The 21,461-nt window shown below is 40.7% G+C and overlaps 2 protein-coding genes and 4 long non-coding RNA genes across 15 annotated transcripts in view; 2 read left to right on the forward strand and 4 right to left on the reverse strand.

The window, feature by feature from the left end:
- Window positions 1-9,979, reverse strand: part of LOC126989309 (lethal(2) giant larvae protein homolog 1-like) — a 50,539-nt gene extending 40,560 nt beyond the window's left edge. Inside the window, exons 1-2 of the mRNA XM_050847938.1 lie at window positions 9,823-9,979; window positions 642-739 (exon numbers count right to left, since the gene is read on the reverse strand). Of these exons, the coding sequence (XP_050703895.1) occupies window positions 642-739; window positions 9,823-9,903 (179 nt within the window). The 5' untranslated portion in view covers window positions 9,904-9,979. The remainder of the gene's footprint in view (window positions 1-641; window positions 740-9,822) is intronic.
- Window positions 9,980-10,583: 604 nt separating this feature from the next.
- Window positions 10,584-12,508, reverse strand: LOC126989322 (uncharacterized). Of its 6 annotated transcripts, none has more exons than XR_007743190.1 (3): window positions 12,313-12,508; window positions 11,687-12,004; window positions 10,584-11,485 (listed from the first exon to the last, which is right to left on the reverse strand). It is a non-coding gene; the product is annotated as an uncharacterized LOC126989322 (long non-coding RNA). The 6 variants fall into 6 exon arrangements; XR_007743186.1 differs by having other exon boundaries at window positions 11,687-12,109; XR_007743187.1 differs by having other exon boundaries at window positions 11,793-12,109; window positions 12,210-12,508.
- Window positions 12,509-12,523: 15 nt separating this feature from the next.
- Window positions 12,524-16,310, forward strand: LOC126989320 (uncharacterized). The gene is made up of 2 exons (XR_007743184.1): window positions 12,524-15,379; window positions 15,527-16,310. It is a non-coding gene; the product is annotated as an uncharacterized LOC126989320 (long non-coding RNA).
- A 50-nt stretch (window positions 16,311-16,360) lies between these two features.
- LOC126989323 (proline-rich protein 12-like) overlaps window positions 16,361-21,461 on the reverse strand; it is a 37,663-nt gene continuing 32,562 nt past the window's right edge. For both annotated transcript variants that reach the window (XM_050847957.1, XM_050847955.1), the window contains 2 exons: window positions 19,559-20,732; window positions 16,361-17,844 (listed from right to left, as the gene is read on the reverse strand). In XM_050847957.1, the coding sequence (XP_050703914.1) occupies window positions 17,669-17,844; window positions 19,559-20,732 (1,350 nt within the window). In that variant the 3' untranslated portion in view covers window positions 16,361-17,668. The remainder of the gene's footprint in view (window positions 17,845-19,558; window positions 20,733-21,461) is intronic.
- LOC126989324 (uncharacterized) lies at window positions 17,840-19,550 on the reverse strand. Of its 4 annotated transcripts, none has more exons than XR_007743194.1 (4): window positions 18,735-19,550; window positions 18,305-18,562; window positions 18,047-18,132; window positions 17,840-17,960 (listed from the first exon to the last, which is right to left on the reverse strand). It is a non-coding gene; the product is annotated as an uncharacterized LOC126989324 (long non-coding RNA). The 4 variants fall into 4 exon arrangements; XR_007743193.1 differs by having other exon boundaries at window positions 18,047-18,218; XR_007743191.1 differs by lacking the exon at window positions 17,840-17,960 and having other exon boundaries at window positions 17,989-18,132.
- Window positions 20,686-21,457, forward strand: LOC126989327 (uncharacterized). The gene is made up of 3 exons (XR_007743197.1): window positions 20,686-20,812; window positions 20,941-20,972; window positions 21,021-21,457. It is a non-coding gene; the product is annotated as an uncharacterized LOC126989327 (long non-coding RNA).

Below are 21,461 nucleotides of genomic sequence, written 5' to 3' on the forward strand. Positions count from 1 at the left end.
GAGAGAGAGAGAGAGAGAGAGAGAGAAGTGCAGAGGAAGAAGAGTGTTGGAGGAGAAAGACGGAAGGAAGGAAGGAAGGAAGGAAGGAGGAGGAGGAGGAGGAGGAGGAGGAGGAGGAGTTTACCTTTTGCACCAATCAACTCTTCCCAAGGTAAGCGGACACACACACACACACACACACACACACACACATGAGGGAGGTATACACAAATCCGTACACACTCTCTCTCTCTCTCTCTCTCTCTCTCTCTCTCTCTCTCTCTCTCTCTCTCTCTCGATTTTTTTTGTTAGTTTTCTTTTTTGTGTGTAAATAGTTTGCTTGTTTGTTAGTGTTGTTGTTGTTTGTGATATGAGCTTGGTTTTCTCTCTCTCTCTCTCTCTCTCTCTCTCTCTCTCTCTCTCTCTCTCTCTCTCTCTCTCTCTCTCCTATCGTACGTATGTTTCTAAGTTCACGGTACAAAAGGAAGGGTCGAACTACCACCAGGGTCATGAAACTACCCCTGGAAATGCCTAAAACTCTTATAAAAGCCTAACCTAACCTAACAAGTCTTAACCATCTGTAAGCAAACCTCTACCATTCATCTGTCAACCATCTGTCAACCTGTGTACGACTCCCCCCCACCCTGGAAGCAAAAGGATACAGTCTGATGGCCGGGGCGCGGGTGGCAATGGCGAGCAGTCTGAGGCGAGGGTCCCACGCCATCGCTGAAGGTTTGCTGGGAAAGCCATGGTAGCAGGCCTGTAGGGAGGAGAGAGGGGTGTTAGTGGTTATGGTGGTGATGGTGATGGTGGTGATGGTGATGGTGGTGATGATGGTGATGGTGATGAGTATTTGTCTGATATGTAAAGAAAACAATATTGAAAAGGAGAATGTAAGATTAATTAGGTTGTTTTTTGTTGTTATTTTTGTTGTTGAATATGGAAGAGGAGGAGGAAGATGAGGAGGAGGAGGAGGAAGATAGGTGGTGGTGGTAGTGGTTACAGTAGTAGTAGTAGTAAAGAAGAGGAAGAGGAAGGAAAAGAAGAAAATAATAAGGAAGAAAACGAGAGGAAGGAAGGAAGGAAGGAAGGAAGAAAAGGATTGAAAGAACAACAACAACAACGTCTGTTTAGCTTTCACGCATAAACAAACAAATTCAGAAATTGCAATAAAAAAATAAATTACATATCATTAATATCAAGATGAACTAATACTGCACGACTGCGCGGGGAAATGGCAGATGGAGTTCAATGTCGGGAAGTGTAGTAGTAGTAGTAGTAGTAGTAGTAGTAGTAGAAGCAGAAGAAGAAAAAGCAGGTTAGTGTGAGAGGGATTTGGGAGTCTTAGTGAACTCTCATCCCCCGTCCAAGGGCTTAAAAGAGTACTGGGTTTCATTAAGTTTTCAAGGAGCGTCACCAACAGAAGCGCTTAAGTAATACCCAAGCCATATCCAGCATCAATAACAGTTAGACCTCATCTCGATTAACCGGTTCAGTTCTGGTCACCTTGCTACAGAATGGATAGCAAGGTGTCGGAATCTGAACAGAGGAGGATGACAAAGATGATTCGTGGGGTTGAGAAACTTGCCTTGTGAGGATAGACTGAAGCATTTAAATCTACACTCTCTAGGAAGGCGAGGGTTGCGAGGAGACTTGATCGAGGTTTATAAATACATGAAGGGCTTTAATAAGAGTGACGTCAGAGAGGGTCAAAGAGCCGGGCAGGACACGTAGTAATGGATTTGTTGCAGAAATTCATATTCAACAAAGACACAGGCAAGAATTCGTTTACTTGCAGAGTGGTGGATGAGTGGAACAGGCCTGGCAGTCATGTGATGAGTGAGTGCCAATACTAACAGAGTGGTGGATGAGTGGAACAGGCCTGGCAGTCATGTGGTGAGTGAGTGCCAATACTAACAGAGTGGTGGATGAGTGGAACAGGCCTGGCAGTCATGTGGTGAGTGAGTGCCAATACTAACAGAGTGGTGGATGAGTGGAACAGGCCTGGCAGTCATGTGGTGAGTGAGTGCCAATACGATAGACACATTCAAGAAGAGGTTAGTTAGATTCATGGACAGTGAGGTTAGGTGGGGTTAGGTTCACAGGAGCTGCCTTGTATAGACCTACCGGCCTCTTGCAAACTCCTTAGCAAAGAAGATAAAGAAGAGGAGGAGGAGGAGGAGAAAGAAAGATGAAAACGCATTAGGAAAAACAAGAAGATGAAGAAAAGAAAAAGAAGAATAAGAAGAAAAATCAACAGGAAGAAGAAGAAGAAGAAGAAGGACACTCCCCATCCTCCTCCTTCCCCCCCTTTCCCTCCCTCCCTCCTTGTTCATTCCTTACTTCCCTCCATTTCCTCCTCCTCCTCTCCTTCCGCTCGTGCCTCTCTTCCTTTTAAATCTCTCTCTCTCTCTCTCTCTGGTCAAACCGTCCCTGAAACCTTCCTGCTCCTCCTCTCCCACGCTCCCTTCCTCCTCCTCCACCCCTTCCTCCTCCTCCCTCCCTCCTCCTCCACCCCTTCCTCCTCCTCCCTCCCTTTAACCGTCTCATTCCTACACCTCTCACTCCTTCCTCCTCCTCCTCCTCCTCCTCCTCTTACATACCCTTCAGCTATTGGATATTATTATTATTATTATTATTATTATTATTATTATTATTATTACTTGTCGGTTAGAAGAAGAAGAAGAAGAGGAGGATGGAAGAGGAGGAGGAGGAGGAAGAATATGTAATGAGAGAATGAATAAATATGAAGAAACAATATGTATTCTCTCTCTCTCTCTCTCTCTCTCTCTCTCTCTCTCTCTCTCTCTCTCTCTCTCGATCACGCCTGAACAAAGGAAACAAAGAAAACGAGTCATGGGTTCACTCAATGACTCACTCAAGAAAAAAAAGAAAAATAAGAAAAATAATAAAAGAAAAGAAAATTGAAAGCTGAGAGAGAGAGAGAGAGAGAGAGAGAGAGAGAGAGAGAAACAGGAAAGCTTGCAAGAGACTGGAATGAGAAAGAAAATAACTGTACATTCTCTCTCTCTCTCTCTCTCTCTCTCTCTCTCTCTCTCTCTCTCTCTCTCTCTCACACACACACACTTTCCCACACTCCTGTCAATCAGTAATTTGCTAATTCATTCATTCATTCAACCAGTCAGCCAGCCAGTCAGTCAGTCAATCAGTCAGTCAGTCAGTTAGTCAGTCAGTCAGCCTGCCAGTCAGTCACCCACCCACGTACAATATGATTCAAATTAACAGGTGAAACATTCAAGGTGACTTTTCCTGCACTTTCTCTCAGGTGAAAAGTGCAGGAAACAAACACACACACACACACACACACACACACACACACACACACACACACGTACAATATGACTGAAATTAACAGGTGAAACACTCAAGGTGACTTTTCCTGCACTTTCTCTCAGGTGAAAAGTGCAGGACACACACACACACACACACACACACACACACACACACACGATAGATATTCAAATGCCATGACTTTTTAATAACATCTAGAGTTGACTGACTGACTGACTGCTTATCTGACTGACTTTATGAGTGAGTGAGTGAGTGAAGGAGAGGAAGGAAAGAAGATAAAGGAGGAAGATATATGGTGGAGACAGAGACGAGGCAGAAGATGGTGAAGAAAGAGGAGGAGGATGAAGAGGAGGAGGATGAAGAAGAGGAAGATTAAGAGGAGAAGGAGGAGGAGGAGGAGGAGGTAAAGTAAGAAAATGAGGCAGGAGGAGGAGGGGAAGAGAAGAAGGAGGAGGAGGAGGTAGAGAAACACAAGACGAAGCAAGCAAAAGAAGATGCAGAAAAGGAGAAGAAGGAAGGAAGAGAAGAAGGATATGGAAGAAGATAGATAGGAAGAGGAGGAGGAGGAGGAGGAGAGATGACGAAAAGGAGGAGGAGGTGGAAAAAGATGAACCAGAAATAGATGCAAAAGAGAAGGAGAAAGGGAAGGAGAAGGAAGAGAAGAGAAAGGATATGGAAGAAGATAGATAGGAAGAGGAAGAGGAGGAGGAGGAGGAGGAGGAGGAGAGATGAAGAGAAGGAGGAGGAGGTGGAAAAAGAAGAAGAGGAGCAAAAGAGGCATAGTAGAACGAGAGGAGGAGATGAAAGGGAAGAAGAAGGATAGGAAGAGGAGGAGGAGGAGAGATGAAGAGAAGAAGGAGGAGGTAGAATTAGAAGCATAGGAGAAGTTGTAGAAAGAGAAGAGAAGGAAGAGAAGATAAAGGAGAAAGAAGATGGTGAGAAGGAGAATGTGTGATGATTGATATTCCTTCCTTCCTTCCTCTCCTATATTTTCTTTCATTCCTTCATTCCAAACACATTAAAGTCATTCATTCCTTCCTTCCTTATATATTCTTTCCTTTCTTGTTTCCTTCCTTCCTTCATTCACTCATTCTACAGAGACAACCTTCCTTCCTTCCTTCCTTATATACTTTCCTTCCTTCCTTCCTTATTTATTTTCTTTCCTTCCTTCCTTTATTCTACAAAGGCAATCTCCCTTTTTCCTTCCTTCCTTCCTCTCCTTTATTTTCTTTCTTTCCTTCATTCCTTTTGACCCTTCCTTCTTTCCTCTTTCTTTCTACTCTTTTCTTTCTTGTTTCCTTCATTCCTCTTTTCCTTAGTTTCCTTCCTTCCTTCATTCATTCATTCATTTTACAAAGAGGCAATTTCCCTCCTTCCTTCCTTCCTCTCCTTCATGCTTTCCTCTTTCTCTCATACTTCCTTCCTTCCTTCTTCGTGATGACTCCTAACTTTCCAATACCTAATAATTTCCTTCCTTCCTTATCAACAGCCAATCGCATTTTTTCCTTCCTTCCTATCTCCATTAAGGGGGTCACTCACTCACACACACACACACACACACACAGGCATGCAGGTAGAGTACTCTGATAAGACAATATTGATAAAGAAACAAAGCATGACAAAGGGCAACAATGGAACCAAACAAAAGAGAAATAAAAAATGATTATACAAAGGAATGAGACAAGAGATGAAAATCAAGCAAAAAAATAAAATAATAAACAAAATAATATAAGGAAGAAATTGATGATGAGCAAAACAAACACAAGGAGAAGAGAAAAGATGATAAATAGAAGAAAAGAAACTCAGTTCTGGTCCCCCTACTATAGAATGGATATCAAGATGTTAGAATCTGTACAGAGGAGGATGACAAAGATGATTCAGGGGGTGAGAAACTTGCCTTATGAAGACAGGCTGAAGCATTTAAATCTACACTCTGGAAAGGTGAAGGTTGCAAGGAGACCTGATCGAAGTCTATAAATGGATGAAGGGTTCTAATAAAGGGGATGTCAATAGGGTTTTGGTAGTACAAGAGCCAGGTAGGATGTGTGGCAATGGTTTTAAATTAGACAAATTCAGATTCAGCAAAGACATAGGCAAGAATTGGTTCACAAATAGAGTGATGGATGAGTGGAACAGGCTTGGCAGTTATGTTGTGGGTGCCAATACCATAGATACATTCAAGAAGAGGTTAGATAAAGTCATGGATAGGGCAGTCATGTTGTGGGTGCCAATACCATAGATACATTCAAGAAGAGGTTGGATAAAGTCATGGATAGGGCAGTCATGTTGTGGGTGCCAATACCATAGATACATTCAAGAAGAGGTTGGATAAAGTCATGGATAGGGCAGTTATGTTGTGGGTGCCAATACCGTCGATGCATTCAAGAAGAGGTTACATAAAGTCATGGATGGTGAGGTAAGGTGGGGTTGAAAGTACAGGAGCTGCCTTGTATAGACCAGCCGGCCTCTTGCAGACTCCTTACGTTCTTATGTTAAAAGAATGAAGAATTAAACAAAAGAATAATGGGAAGAATAGATTTGATAAAAAGATAACAAAGACACACAGGCAAACAACATGAACTTCCATAAACAAAAACATCGACAAAGTAACAAATGCAAACAGGGGAACATAAGACGGAGACGAAGGTAAACAAAAGAATGAAGAATTAAACAAAGGAATAACAATGGGAAGAATGTAAACAATACGAGCTTTAGAAAAAAAAAGAAAAAACATCGACAGTAACAAATGCAAACAGGGGAGCGACATGAAGAAAGAATTAGACAACAACAACATCAACAAAGACACAGGCAAACAATATGAACTTCTGCAAACAAAAACAAACAAAGGAATAAGCAGTTAACAAAAAGAATGAGAAGAGGAATATTAGACAAAAAAAGGAAAATTGTCAACCAAGAAACAACAGCCTATCGCATTAAGGGGGTCGGTCACTCACTCTCTCTCTCTCTCTCTCTCTCTCACACACACACACACACGCTTCAGGAAATAAAAAGGAACAGTTTGGAAATATAGGAACAAAAAAAAATATATGGAAAAACTTATACAAAAAAATATAAACTGGCAAACTCACACACACACACACACACACACACACACTCACAGTCTATGGTGATGAAAATGGTGAAGGGGAGGATGGTAGTGGTGGTGATGGTGATTGACAGTGAGAGCAAAACATTATACAGAACACCATAGTAATAATAATGATAATAATAATAATAATAATAATAATAATAATAATAAAAGATGCAAATTCAGTTTCTTCCTCCTCCCCCTTTCCTCGTCCTCCACCTTCTTCTCCTCCTCTACTAAAATAATAATAATAATAATAATAACAATAATTTAGTCTTGACCCTAGAACATGTAGCGGTATATCAATAACTGTAAACACAATCTATACCCACAAAAGGCCCAGCCACCTACAGGATGTGCATATATAAACAACACATGTATTATAGTTCAGGAATGGCACACATGTCCCTGAAGTGTAATATGAAGGTGAAACTATAAAAAAGTTAAACGAAAACGCAACTATCATACCAAACAGGAGGAGGGTATCAGGACGCCTCTCCTCCCGAAATTGACCTCTCTTTCGGCCACTCCTCAACTCTTTTGTATAGGAACAGTGATTAGCAGGCTTTTTTGTTTTCATTATTGTTTTCTTTTATTTTGCCCTTTGAGCTGCAACTATCATACCAAACAGGAGGAGGGTATCAGGACGCCTCTCCTCCCGAAATTGACCTCTCTTTCGGCCACTCCTCAACTCTTTTGTATAGGAACAGTGATTAGCAGGCTTTTTTGTTTTCATTGTTTTCTTTTATTTTGCCCTTTGAGCTGCAACTATCATACCAAACAGGAGGAGGGTATCAGGACGCCTCTCCTCCCGAAATTGACCTCTCTTTCGGCCACTCCTCAACTCTTTTTTATATGAGTGATTTGCAGGCTTTTTTTTTAATTGTTTTCTTCTTTTTTTTTGCCCTTGAGCTGTTTCCTTTGCTGTATAAAAAGGATAGTAACCCACTGTGTGTTGACTAGTAACCTGCCTCGCTGAAACTATTTACTACCTAACAAAACCTTACCAACAACCTAACAGAGAAGAAAAAAGCAGAAGAAAAATATGCAGAAGTAGAGGAGGAGGAAGAGAAGAAAACATGAAGAAAAGATGGTGAAAAGTATGCAGAAGTGGAGGAGGAGGAAGAGGAAGAAAACATGATAGTGAGAGATTGACAAGGAGGAAAATATCTAATGACTGACACTATCTCAAGCATATGACCCAACACATTAGTCATTTCTTTCTTCCTTTCTTTCTATCTTGCTTATTTTCTTTCCTTCCTTCATTCATTCATTCTACAAAGAGCCAATCTCGTTCCTTCCTCTCTTCCTTATTTCCTTTCATTCCTCATTCCTCTCTCCCTTCCTTCTTCCTGATAACTATGTGTGCTCTAACATAGTGACAACAAGACTCTATATTGTCATCATACATTGCACCCAGGTATGGTATATAAAATTTGAGTTTCCCCTAAAAATATTCCATAAAATGCCTTCCTATCAGCTGGGCAGCATCAGAGTAGTACATCCTTTTGGCCCACAATTTCCCTGGTTTTCACAGCCCTGCCCACTACCACGTCTTTTAGGTTTGTTGAAGGGGAGAGGAACACTATCTTCACTTGTAGACACATTATTTAAGACATGTCGGTAAAGCAATACAGGTAAGGCAATATTAGAATCTCAGTAAAGTTATTCTCATTGGGGTCACGATGGAGGCATATGGGAAGTCAGCATAATTATCATAACTGTATGCACAATCTATACAAAAGTCCAGCCACCCATGCCATACAGACCCACTAATACAGAAAAGCAAATGTATAGAAACTAATTTTTATGCAAACACCAATAATGCAATACAGCAAAATCTGTCGCCTCTAAAACTGTAACCTATCACTGTTTTGCAAGGTGGCATATGCTATAGCTGCACATGGCCTCAGTCCTAATCTCCGTACCACTGGCCCTAGTGCCTGTGGAGGACAAGAATCCACCACTCAGTTAAATCCCTCAAGTTACCCCTGGCACCCTCAGGAGTTAGCTAGGTATTTATAAAGCAACCTAACCTTAACGATGGTAAAACTCCAGAAATACACCCACCCCTCCAAGTTACAACAACCAACAGTGCTGCACAAAGCCTATCACGCATTTATCACAAACAATTAATTCTAACCAAAGTAAACCTGACCTGATCTAACCTAACCTGTGCTTGACTACCAAAATGTGATAAACGTAAATAAACTCTTCAATGTATCCCCTTATTCCACCATAATCTAAGAACTCAATATCTCACAAACGAGCGACTTGTGACTGAAAGCAATACGGTAGTGCGTCACATGTACCTCGAGCACTCCCTATGGCACCAAGGCACCCTTTACTGAGAGACGGGTGTAATTCTGGAGTAAAACCAACCTGGCAAACAGTAACCTATCACTGCTTCATTGGCTTGGAACTTCTCATAAACTAACCAAACCAAACCTTAGATGTCAGTGGAACTCCATAGACAGTCCAAAATTCAGACAGTTTTGTATGGCAGAAACATAACACCTCCAGATTGCGGCAGAACCTATACATATACGATAGTTAAAACATCCATTGTGCGGCGTAACTATATTTATGCTATGGTCCTAAGGTTGGCAGTGACTGTATATAGACCATTCATTTTGGGGGAGCTTCTCTTCAAATACTGCCGCCATCTGAGGGCTAACCTAACAAAGTAACCTACAGCCACAAGAATAGAGGGATGATCAGGGCAGGTTAGGTTAGATTTAATAAGTTTGTTTACGATAAATACTTTTCTTATGACTCATGCTGTGCTGTCTACACTAATCTACATTCCTCACTATTTATATACCTAACTAACTTGACCATATTTTAACCTAACAAACTATCATATCACCACTAAATCATTAACCTACTGCCCCTGGAATAGTAACCCCTTTGAATATGATGAGAGTGATGACAACATAGGGAAAGTGATTGTAACATGATGGTGATGAAATGACTGATGATGATGTGACTGGAATGATGATGGTGGTGGTGGTGGTGACAATGGTGGTGGTGGTGGTGTGCTGGAGGTGTGGTGATGGTGATGAAGATAATGATGGTAGTGGTGATGGTGGTGATGATGGTGGTGTTAGTGGTGATGATACTGGTGGTGATGTTAGTGGTGATGATACTGGTGTTAGTGGTGATGATACTGGTGTTAGTGGTGATGATACTGGTGTTAGTGGTGATGATAATAATAATAATAATAATAATAATAATAATAATAATAATAATAATAATAATAATAATAATAGTAGTAGTAGTAGTAGTAGTAGTAGTAGTAGTAGTAGTAGTAGTAGTAGTGGTGGTGGTGGTGATGACTAACCAATGACCTTGAACTTGGGTGATGACTGACCACCCCCCAACGCACGCACGAACACACACCTACACACATGCACACCCCAAAACAAACAGATCCCACGCACTTTATGAAATCCAAAGAGCTCCTTCTGCTTCTGTATCCTCTCCGGCGTCAATTTGTGTTGGTGCTTCATAAACTTTAACATGGTGGAGGGGGACCCAGAGTGACCACACCCCGGAACGACCTGCAACACGTCCTCCTCCTAAGGCCGACCGGGCAACACTGACGCAGAGGAGGTGGCATTTGTTCTTCTTCCTCTGCGTTCATTGACATTGGAGGGAAAGGCGACTCGATCCTTTCTGATTTTTCCTTATTTTACGGGTTTTTCTCTCTTATTTCTGCTTGTTTGTCTTGTATTCTTGGTTTTCTTTTATTCGACATTATCTTTCATCCCTCTCGTTTCTCTTTTTTTCTCCATTCTCTCCTTATTTCTCCTTTAATCTCAGTTATTTCTCATTCTTCTATTCCTCATATTCCTCCATTTTTCTTTGTTTTCTCTCCTTTATCATCGTTTCTCCTCTATTTCCCATTCTTTCTTATTTTCTCTTATTTCCTATTTACTCCCATTTCTCTTATTCTCTCTTATCTTCCTCTTTTCTCTTATTCTCTTTTATTATCTCTTATTCCTCTTATTCTCTCCTATTCCTCTCCTTTCTCTCCTCTCCCTCTCTTCCTCCATTCGTAGCTATAAGGTCTTGAATCCCTTACCTCACCAACAGGATACAGATGCGATGCTCTTTTGTTCCCTCCTCAGGTTTCGCCCTCTATAAACTTTCTCTTTCGCCGGTGTTTGAGGCGTCTATTGCAATGTTACCTGCCCGCCCTTTTACCTTATAATCTGTTGCTCACCTCTGCTCACCTGACACTGATTTTTCCTTATTTCTTTATTTATCTTATAGTTTATTTGCTTGTCTTCTCTTTCTCTTCTTGTTTTCCTTCATCGCCATCTTCTTTATTCCTTTCTTTATGCATAGATGTAAAGAATAAAGGTTGAATAGATTAGTAGATAGTTAATTCGCCTCTTCTTTTTCTTGTTTCCTTATTTGTCTTCCAGTTTGAATGTGTGAATCTTTGCTCTTCGTCATTTTCTTCTATTATCTTCCTTTCTTCCTCTTCTCCCTCTTCTTTTCCTCGTTTCTTCCTTTTACTTGCATTTTCATCTTTTCTTCCTCCTCTTTTTCTTGTTTCTTTATTTGTCTTCATTAATTACCATGTTCCTTTCTCCCTCTTCTTTCCCCTTTCTTTCTCTTCCAGTTTAAATGATCGAGACTTTACCTTTCTCTTCCTTTTCTTTCATTACTAACTTATGTAACTATCTTCCTTTCTTTCTTATTTGTGGACGTAAAGAATAAATTGATATCTTATAGGTGAAGTCTCCCCTTAATTTTCCCCGTTTTTTCTTTCTTCTCTTTTGAATTTATTAAAGTTTACCCTTCTCTTATATATTTATTTTAGTGACCCTTCCTCGTTTCTTATCTTCTTAGCTACTGTATAATCTTTTCAACCTTGTATATCACTCTTATTTCTATACACTTTCATACTTTTTTCATTCTTTCATCCTTCATTCTTTCCTTCAGTATGACAAACCAAACTGATCAATTTCATACTAACATCAGAAAACCTTGTATTAATTTTATTTCTACACTTTTTTCCACTTCTTTCATCCTTCATTCTTTCCTTCAGTATGACAAACCAAACTGATCAATTTCATACTAACATCAGAAAACCTTGTATTAATTTTATTTCTACACTTTTTTCATTCTTTCATCCTTCATTCTTTCCTTCAGTATGACAAACCAAACTGATCAATTTCATACTATCAGAAAACCTTGTATTAATTTTATTTCTACACTTTTTTCATTCTTTCATCCTTCATTCTTTCTTCAGTATGACAAACCAAACTCAATTTCATACTAACATCAGAAAACCTTGTATCAATTTTATTTCTACACTTTTTTCCAATTCTTTCATCCATCATTCTTTCCTTCAGTATGACAAACCAAACTGATCAATTTCATACTAACATCAGAAAACCTTGTATTAATTTTATTTCTACACTTTTTTCCAATTCTTTCATCCTTCATTCTTTTCTTCAGTATGACAAACCAAACTGATCAATTTCATACTAACATCAGAAAACCTTGTATTAATTTTATTTCTTCACTTTTTTCCAATTCTTTCATCCTTCATTCTTTCCTTCAGTATGACAAACCAAACTGATCAATTTCATACTATCATCAGAAAACCTTGTATTAATTTTATTTCTACACTTTTTTTCATTCTTTCATCCTTCATTCTTTCCTTCAGTATGACAAACTAAACTGATCAATTTCATACTAACATCAGAAAACCTTGTATTAATTTTATTTCTACTTTTTTTCATTCTTTCATCCTTCATTCTTTCCTTCAGTATGACAAACCAAACTGATCAATTTCATACTATCAGAAAACCTTGTATTAATTTTATTTCTGCACTCTTGTCCACTTCTTTCATCCTTCATTCTTTCCTTCAGTATGACAAACCAAACTGATCAATTTCATACTATCAGAAAACCTTGTATTAATTTTATTTCTACACTTTTTTCTAATTCTTTCATCCTTCATTCTTTCTTTCAGTATGACAAACCAAACTGATCAACTTCATACTAACATCAGAAAACCTTGTATTAATTTTATTTCTTCACTTTTTTCCACTTCTTTCATCCTTCATTCTTTCTTCAGTATGACAAACCAAACTGATCAATTTCATACTATCAGAAAACCTTGTATCTCGAACTGGGTCCTCCTGAACACCTCGCGCGCAAACTAACCACTCAGCCACCGTCCCCTCATACTGCCTCTCTCATGTCTACTAATTCTTTCTCTTTGCAGTTGAAAATAAGGATGACATTGCAATCCATGAGTTACCAGTAAATTCACTATAGTCATTTCCATTACATATACTTACCCAGACTTAAATTTCTTGTACCCCTCAAATGATAACATAAAAACACATATATAAAACAGAATACTTTATTATGTCCGGGATTATGCTGGCAGACACCTCATTCTTAGTCTTCCTTTCACTTTTAGAATCATCGTAAAACTCATTATAATGTTTTAACAATAATATAACATGTGCTTAGAGGTTACTGGAGGCTTGCTTGTTTTCATATTTCTGCACGCTTGTCTATTTTTTTCATTCTTTCAGTATGATCAACGTGTATTAACTTTTAACATTCATACTAAAAACTTCTCATTCATGGTTTCTGTATTTTTTTTTCTCTATTTCTCTTCTCTTTCTCTTCTCATATTTCTTTCATTTTCACCGTATTCTCATCTTTCTTTCAGTATGACAAAGGCACTAAATGATCGGTCTCATACTGACATTTCTCTTCTCATTTCCTTTATTTCTTTTCTATTTCTCTTCTCATTTTCTTTCATCGCATTAATTCATGTCTTTCGTCCAGTATGACAAACGCACTTACCAATCAATCTCATACTAACATATTAACCTCTTGTACAATTATAATTTCTTCACATTTTCCTAGTTATCTAAATCTTTCAGTATGATCAAACACACTTATGCTCTTCATGCTAAGTTACTATGACTATTTTTGTACATTTTCATACTTATTTCATTTTCTCAGTATGATCAAACATACTTATTCTCCTCACACTAAGTCACTACAATCAAGAAACATGCAGTCATTCTTAAAATATCATAAACACACTTTTACCAGAATTTTAAAACACATGTACGATTCTCATTTCTGCACATTTTCATACTTGTTTCATTTTCTCAGTATGACCAAACACACTAATTCTCTTCACACTAAGTTACTACAATCAAGAAACATTCATTCATTCTTTGCATATCATAAACACACTTTTGTCAGAATTTTTAAACACTTGTACAATTCTCATTTCTGCACATTTTCATACTTGTTTCATTTTCTCAGTATGACCAAACACACTAATTCTCTTCACACTAAGTTACTACAATCAAGAAACATTCATTCATTCTTTGCATATCATAAACACACTTTTGTCAGAATTTTTAAACACTTGTACAATTCTCATTTCTGCACATTTTCATACTTGTTTCATTTTCTCAGTATGACCAAACACACTAATTCTCTTCACACTAAGTTACTACAATCAAGAAACATTCAGTCATTCTTAAAATATCATAAACACACTTTTGTCAAAAATTTCAAACATGGTATCAGTATATATTTACTAAGTTATGTGGTTGGTTGGATTTTCTGTAATTTCCTTTTTCTTTCATATTTCACTCATATTTATGCATACTTTCCATTCCTTTAGTATAACAAACACATTATTCTAATATTCAAATCCTGTATATCACACTTAATTTTTACATACTTTCCTTCTTTTCACTCTCTCAGTATGATAAACACATCATTCTAACACTCAAATCCTGTATCACACTTAATTTCTACACACTTTCCTTCTTTTCACTCTTTCAGTATGATAAACACATATTAATTTTATATAAACAACAAAGTCCTCATGTATCAATCATGATTCTACATATTTTTCTCATTTTTTCATCTTTTTAGTATGATAGAACACACTTAATCATTTCATGCTAATAAGGCACACTTCAATAATTCATTCAGCAATAATAAAACATCTATTTCACACTAGTATTTAAAAAGTCTGTCTCTCCTTCATATTTCTTCACACTTTCCCTTCTTTCAGTTTTTTAGTAAGTCGCAAACTTCTCAATTCACACTCATATAACAAAGATATTAGGAGCAAACATACTAGTAACATTTCTCACTAACTTCACACTGATAGTCTAAAGCATTCCGTCATTCTTATTTCTGCATTTTCCTTTAGTTTTCCCTCATATTTTAATTTTTCTTCCATTTTCTCAGTATTTCAAAACACACATTGTTATTCACTGCACACTTCTTCCTCTCTTCTTCATCTAACATCATTATTTTCCTTTATGGGTTGACCGGGGCGTGGTCCATGTTTCTAAGGGTCTCAGGCTTCCATTACAACTTATTTTCCAAGGTCACAGTGAAGATTAACTGGGTTTTCATGGGTGACTTTTCCATTCGAGATTCAGAAGTCATGTAAAACTATCACCAGGGTCACAAAACAGTCCATGAAAAGCCCAGCAACTTTTATGAGAGTCCCCCATTACGACTGTTTTGCAAGGCCACAGAGAAAATCAACAGGGTTTTCATGGGTAACTCTCCTGTTCAAGATTCAGAAGTCGTGTAAAACTATCACCAGGGTCACAAAACAGTCCATGAAAAGCCCAGCAACTTTTATGAGAGTCCCCCATTACGACTGTTTTCCAAGGCCACAGAGAAGATTAACCAGGTTTTCATGGGTGACTTTTCCATTCGAGATTCAGAAGTCGTGTAAAACTATCACCAGGGTCACAAAAGTTAACAGTCCATGAAAAGCCCAGCAACTTTTATGAGAGTCCCCCATTACGACTGTTTTGCAAGGCCACAGAGAAAATCAACAGGGTTTTCATGGGTGACTTTTCCATTCGAGATTCAGAAGTCATGTAAAACTATCACCAGGGTCACAAAACAGCCCATGAAAAGCCCAGCAACTTTTACGAGAGTCCCCCATTACGACTGTTTTGCAAGGTCACAGTGAAGATTAACCAGGTTTTCATGGGTGACTTTTCCATTCGAGATTCAGAAGTCGTGTAAAACTATCACCAGGGTCACAAAACAGCCCATGAAAATCCCAACAACTTTTATGAGAGTCCCCCATTACGACTGTTTTGCAAGGCCACAGAGAAAATCAACAGGGTTTTCATGGGTAACTCTCCTGTTCAAGATTCAGAAGTCGTGTAAAACTATCACCAGGGTCACAAAACAGTCCAAGAAAATCCGAGCATCTTCCACGATAGGCTTTTCAAACTGGCGAACTGTCCCACTCACTCTTAACAATCACATACTCTCTCCTCGTTCTTGTTCGTCCCTCTCATATCTCGCTACACACGGACGCCAGGGCTTCCTCGGACATCCAGCCGGTCACCTCACTTCATACCTCCCGACATGCTCGTAACACCTCAATCTTTCCCTCGTCGCCACACTCATGTCCAGCACATTTCATCACCTCATACAAAACCCTGCCTCACATATCCCAGCATACCCCAGTCACCTCATACTGGCAGACACATAGCCTTCACATAAGCACCAGTCAGCAGGCTATATTTGTAACTGTATTCTCTATGCCTTAAAAAACTATATATTTCTCCATTAAAATTCTTCTGTGAGATTGAGGGAAAGGTCATAAAAATATCTATAATCATGTTGTAGGTTATAGAGATTGACTTAAAGGGTTACATATGAAGGGAAAGGAAGGGAAAGGGATAGATAAGGAGGGGAAAGGAAGGGAAAGGAAGGGAGAGGAAGGGAGAGGAAGGGAAAGGAAGGGAAAGGAAGGGAAAGGAAGGGAAAGGAAGGGAAAGGAAGGGAGAGGAAGGGAAAGGAAGAGAAAGGAAGGGAAAGGAAGGAAGAGGAAGGGAGAGGAAGGGAAAGGAAAGGAGAGGAAGAGAAAGGAAGGAAAGAGAGAGAGAGAGAGAGAGAGAGGAGAGAGAGAGAGAGAGAGAGAGAGAGAGAGAGAGAGAGAGAGAGAGAGAGAGAGAGAGAGAGAGAGAGAGAGAGAGAGAGAGAGAGAGAGAGAGAGAGAGAGAGAGAGAGAGAAGCACTCATTTTGGCGGACTGGACTAGTATTGTACAGGAAGTAGACCAGAACGAACACACACACACACACACACACACACACACACACACACACACACACACACTTACAAATATCTTTGGCCCCTTTGGCACCATAAGTTAAATTACGCACACACACGCACACACACACACACACACACACACACAAAGCAACATATAGACACATGAACGTTTAATTGTGTGTGTACCAATCGTGTATGTACGCATTAGGAAAACAGAAAACAGTCACGTGTGCGTATAGTAACAAGCGATGTGTGTATGTGTGTGTGTGTGCGTATATACAAAAAAAAAGTAGGCCTATATATATATATATTAGGATTAAAATGTTATATGTATAGATTTTCACTTTCGTCAATGGTTTTAAATTCCTTTCTTTGGATTTTGTTTGATCTTAAAATTAATATAAAAATCCTATCTTAAAACTAATGACAATAATAATAATAATAATAATAATAATAATAATAATAATAATAATAATAATAATAATAGTTTTTTTACAGCACTGGTCTTTTTCTTCTTCTTCTTCTTCTTCTTCTTCTTCTCCTTCTTCTTCTTCTTTATCCCTCCTTTTCTCCTGTTCTTCCTCCTCCTCCTCCTCCTCCTTTTCCTTTCCTTCCTTCTCAAACTCCTCCTCCTCCTACTTTTCAGAATCTCACAAGTATATCATTTTTTCCTTCCTTCCTTCCTTCCTTTTTCTTTCCTCCTCCTCCTCCTCCTCGTCTTCTTCTCAGTCCTAGAACGATACAATATCCTCTTCTTCTTCATCTTCTTCTTCCTCCTCCTCCTCCTCCTCCTCCTACTTTTCAGAATCTCACAAGTATATCATTTTTTCCTTCCTTCCTTCCTCCTTTTTCTTTCCTCCTCCTCCTCCTCCTCCTCGTCTTCTCAGTCCTAGAACGATACAATATCCTCTTCTTCTTCATCTTCTTCTTCCTCCTCCTCCTCCTCCTCCTCCTACTTTTCAGAATCTCACAAATATATCATTTTTTCCTTCCTTCCTTCCTTCCTTTTTCTTTCCTCCTCCTCCTCCTCCTCCTCCTCGTCTTCTTCTCAGTCCTAGAACGATACAATATCCTCTTCTTCTTCATCTTCTTCCTCCTCCTCCTCCTCCTCCTACTTTTCACAATCTCACAAGTATGTAATTTTTTCTTCCTTCTCTCCTCCTCCTCCTCCTCCTCCGCCTCAATCCTTCTTCCTGACGTACTCGCGGGGGATGAGTCCGTTCTTCCCCCTCAGCTTGGCCCGCCACCACCCAGAGTCACCCGATCTGTCGTACACCAGCAGTTCGTCGCCCCGGCCAAAGCTCATCGCCTGGGGGAGTGTGGCTACGAAGGCGAACTTAGCCACATACCACTCACCTGGGGGAGAATAGGGGAGTTAGTTATTTACATGCAACAGTGCTCAGAAGGGAAAGACTCCGGTGGTTTGGACATGTAAAGAGAGCAGGGGAGGATACAGATGTGGAGTAGAGGACCTGGAAACAGTGCTCAGAAGGAAAAGACTCTGGTGGTTTGGACATGTGAGGAGAGCAGGGGAGGATACAGATGTGGAGTAGAGGACCTGGAAACAGTGCTCAGAAGGGAAAGACTCCGATGGTTTGGACATGTGAAGAGAGCAGGGGAGGATACAGATGTGGAGTAGAGGACCTGGAAACAGTGCTCAGAAGGGAAAGACTCCATTGGTTTGGATATGTGAAGAGAGCAGGGGAGGATACAGATGTGGAGTAGAGGACCTGGAAACAGTGTTCAGAAGGGAAAGACTCCGGTGGTTTGGACATGTAAAGAGAGCAGGGGAGGATACAGATGTGGAGTAGAGGACCTGGAAACAGTGCTCAGAAGGGAAAGACTCCGATGGTTTGGACATGTGAAGAGAGCAGGGGAGGATACAGATGTGGAGTAGAGGACCTGGAAACAGTGCTCAGAAGGGAAAGACTCCGATGGTTTGGACATGTAAAGAGAGCAGGGGAGGATACAGATGTGGAGTAGAGGACCTGGAAACAGTGCTCAGAAGGGAAAGACTGCGATGGTTTGGACACGTGAAGAGAGCAGGGGAGGATACAGATGTGGAGTAGAGGACCTGGAAACAGTGCTCAGAAGGGAAAGACTCCATTGGTTTGGACATGTGAAGAGAGCAGGGGAGGATACAGATGTGGAGTAGAGGACCTGGAAACAGTGCTCAGAAGGGAAAGACTCCATTGGTTTGGACATGTGAAGAGAGCAGGGGAGGATACAGATGTGGAGTACAGGACCTGGAAACAGTGCTCAGAAGGGAAAGACTCCATTGGTTTGGATATGTGAAGAGAGCAGGGGAGGATAGAGATGTGGAGTAGAGGACCTGGAAACAGTGCTCAGAAGGGAAAGACTCCGGTGGTTTGGACATGTAAAGAGAGCAGGGGAGGATACAGATGTGGAGTAGAGGACCTGGAAACAGTGCTCAGAAGGGAAAGACTCCATTGGTTTGGACATGTGAAGAGAGCAGGGGAGGATACAGTGCTGGGAGGTTTGGAGAGACTGGAGGCAGAAGGAAGGAGACCAGATGGTAGACCTAGGAAAACGTGGAGGTGTATACAGGAAGACTTGGCACTGATGGGATTGGATGAGCATCAAGCAGAAGACAGAGAAGAATGGAGGAGAGCCGTAAAGCGTTCAACCGCTCAGTAGAAGACTCAAAACGGATGGTAAACGAAATGATGATGATGATGATTTCTACATAACCAAGGAGGGAGGGGGGGGGGGGAGATTGAGTGCCGGAACAAGAAGACTTTTGCAGACCCTTCAAGATAACCATATTTTTATTTTGTTGTATGCTTTCAAATTAATTAAAACAAAGATGTAGAATTAGTTCAGATCAGATTTTTGAGTCTGGTGAATTAGAATTATATCAACGTTGCTAATTCTTACTATTATTATTATTATTATTATTATTATTATTATTATTATTATTATTATGGTAACTTATGTAATTTTAAATCTTGCTTACTAAGGTTTTTCTATTACCAAATTTTCCTCTACTAAATTCTCTCTCTCTCTCTCTCTCTCTCTCTCTCTCTCTCTCTCTCTCTCTCTCTCTTACCTTCCGTCTCTTCTTCTCCTCCTCCTCCTCCTCCTCCTCCTGGTGACACATCCTCCAGCTCTGCATACAGCTCTTCCTCCTCCTGCTCCTCCTTCTCCTGCACCTCCTCTTCCTTCTTGGGGGGTTGGGGGGAGTCACCACGGAGGTAGGGGGGGCGGGGGGGCGTGGCAGGCTTCTCAATGAGGTGTTGCTTGGGGAGGGCCGGGATCTTGGTGGCTGGGGGGGTGGGGGAGGGGGTGGGGGAAGAGGCAGGGGAGGTGGGGGGGGGCTGCTGGGTGCGATTCTGGTTGAGTCGTGCGATCATGTCCTTGACGGAGGCGGAGGGGCCGGACCGGAGATGCGGGGCGGGGCAGCTGTCACCCCCATTGCCCCCCGCCTTGTCGCCTCGCCCCAAAAAGGACGACACCGCCTTCTTCTCATCCTTAACTGGGGGCTTTCTCTCAAGTGATGTTTTAATCGGAAGAACCTCGGCCTTGGGGGGGGGCGGCAACAGCGGACTTGAGATGACCCCAATACCCCCTTTCTTCACATCACTAGAATCACACCCGTTTTCAGCTTCCGTATCATCTCCCTCTTCACCCGCAGCTCTCATGGCCAGCCGAGCGGTTATCTTATCAGTCTTCTGCCCGCTAAGCCCACCCCCAGTACCCTTCCCGCCCTTGGACTGGTCAAATTGAACCGGGTGCGACGTCGGAACCTGGTACTCCATATTTGCACCCATGGGGACTTTATACTCTGAGTCGTCGCTCTCGGGGGCTGGCACACCCTTGGGGGGAAGCCGTGGGGGGGTCCCGGGGGCATTGGGGGGCTGGGGCTGAGCGGCGAAGTTCGATAACCGACTGAAAACTTCCTCGGTTAGTTTTCCCATATGTGTCGGAGTGGGCGTGGGGGGGGTGGAGGGGGATGTGCTGTGCGAGGGGGGTTGCGGAAGGGGTAGTTTCAACTTTGACCCTGACCCCACTGACCCCGCTGACCCACCTGACCCCCCTTCCGCCCCCATGAACCCCCTGCTGTAATTTTGTCGGGCTTCCTCTAAAGTATCTTCATCGATCTCGCAGTAAATTCCATCGTCTGAGTCCTCCCCCTCCTCCTCCCGGGATGGTTGGGTGGGGAGGTTGGGGGGTGGGGGGCGTGGAGGGGGGCCTTTGCTGCATGGGGTGTCCTCGGGCTCCACCTGGTGCGGAAAAGGGGGTCGTTAGTGAAGGTGTTAATGCTGGCTCTCTCAGGTAAAAAAATATGTGCCAAAAACTATAGGTACCAGAAAATATAGGTACCAAAAACTGAAGGTACTAAAAATTGTAGGTACCAAAAACTATAGGTACCAAAAACTGCAGGTGCCAAAAACTATAGGTACCAGAAAGTTTAGGTACCAAAAACTATAGGTACCAGAAAGTATAGGTGCCAGAAAATATAGGTACCAAAAACTGAAGGTACTAAAAATTGTAGGAACCAAAAACTATAGGTACCAAAAACTGTAGGTACTAAAAATTGTAGGAACCAAAAACTATAGGTACCAAAAACTGCAGGTGCCAAAAACTATAGGTACCAGAAAGTATAGGTACCAGAAAGTATAGGTACCAAAAACTATAGGTACGAAAACTATAGGTACCAAAAACTATATGGACTTGGAAAATTAAATTACTATTATTATTATTATTATTATTATTATTATTATTATTATTATTATTATTATTTACATTATATTCATTACTTTACATATACTTTTCCTTATCAACAGCTAACTTACAATATACTTACACACACTAACACGTACACACTTACAAACATGCACTTACACAACTAACTACGAAAAAGTGAGTTAGTAAAGCAATTAAAACACACACACACACACACACACACACACACACACACACACACACACACACACACACACACACACACA

Source organism: Eriocheir sinensis, unplaced genomic scaffold (genome assembly GCF_024679095.1).
Source record: "Eriocheir sinensis breed Jianghai 21 unplaced genomic scaffold, ASM2467909v1 Scaffold113, whole genome shotgun sequence".
In the NCBI taxonomy this organism is placed as follows: Eukaryota; Metazoa; Arthropoda; class Malacostraca; order Decapoda; family Varunidae; genus Eriocheir; species Eriocheir sinensis.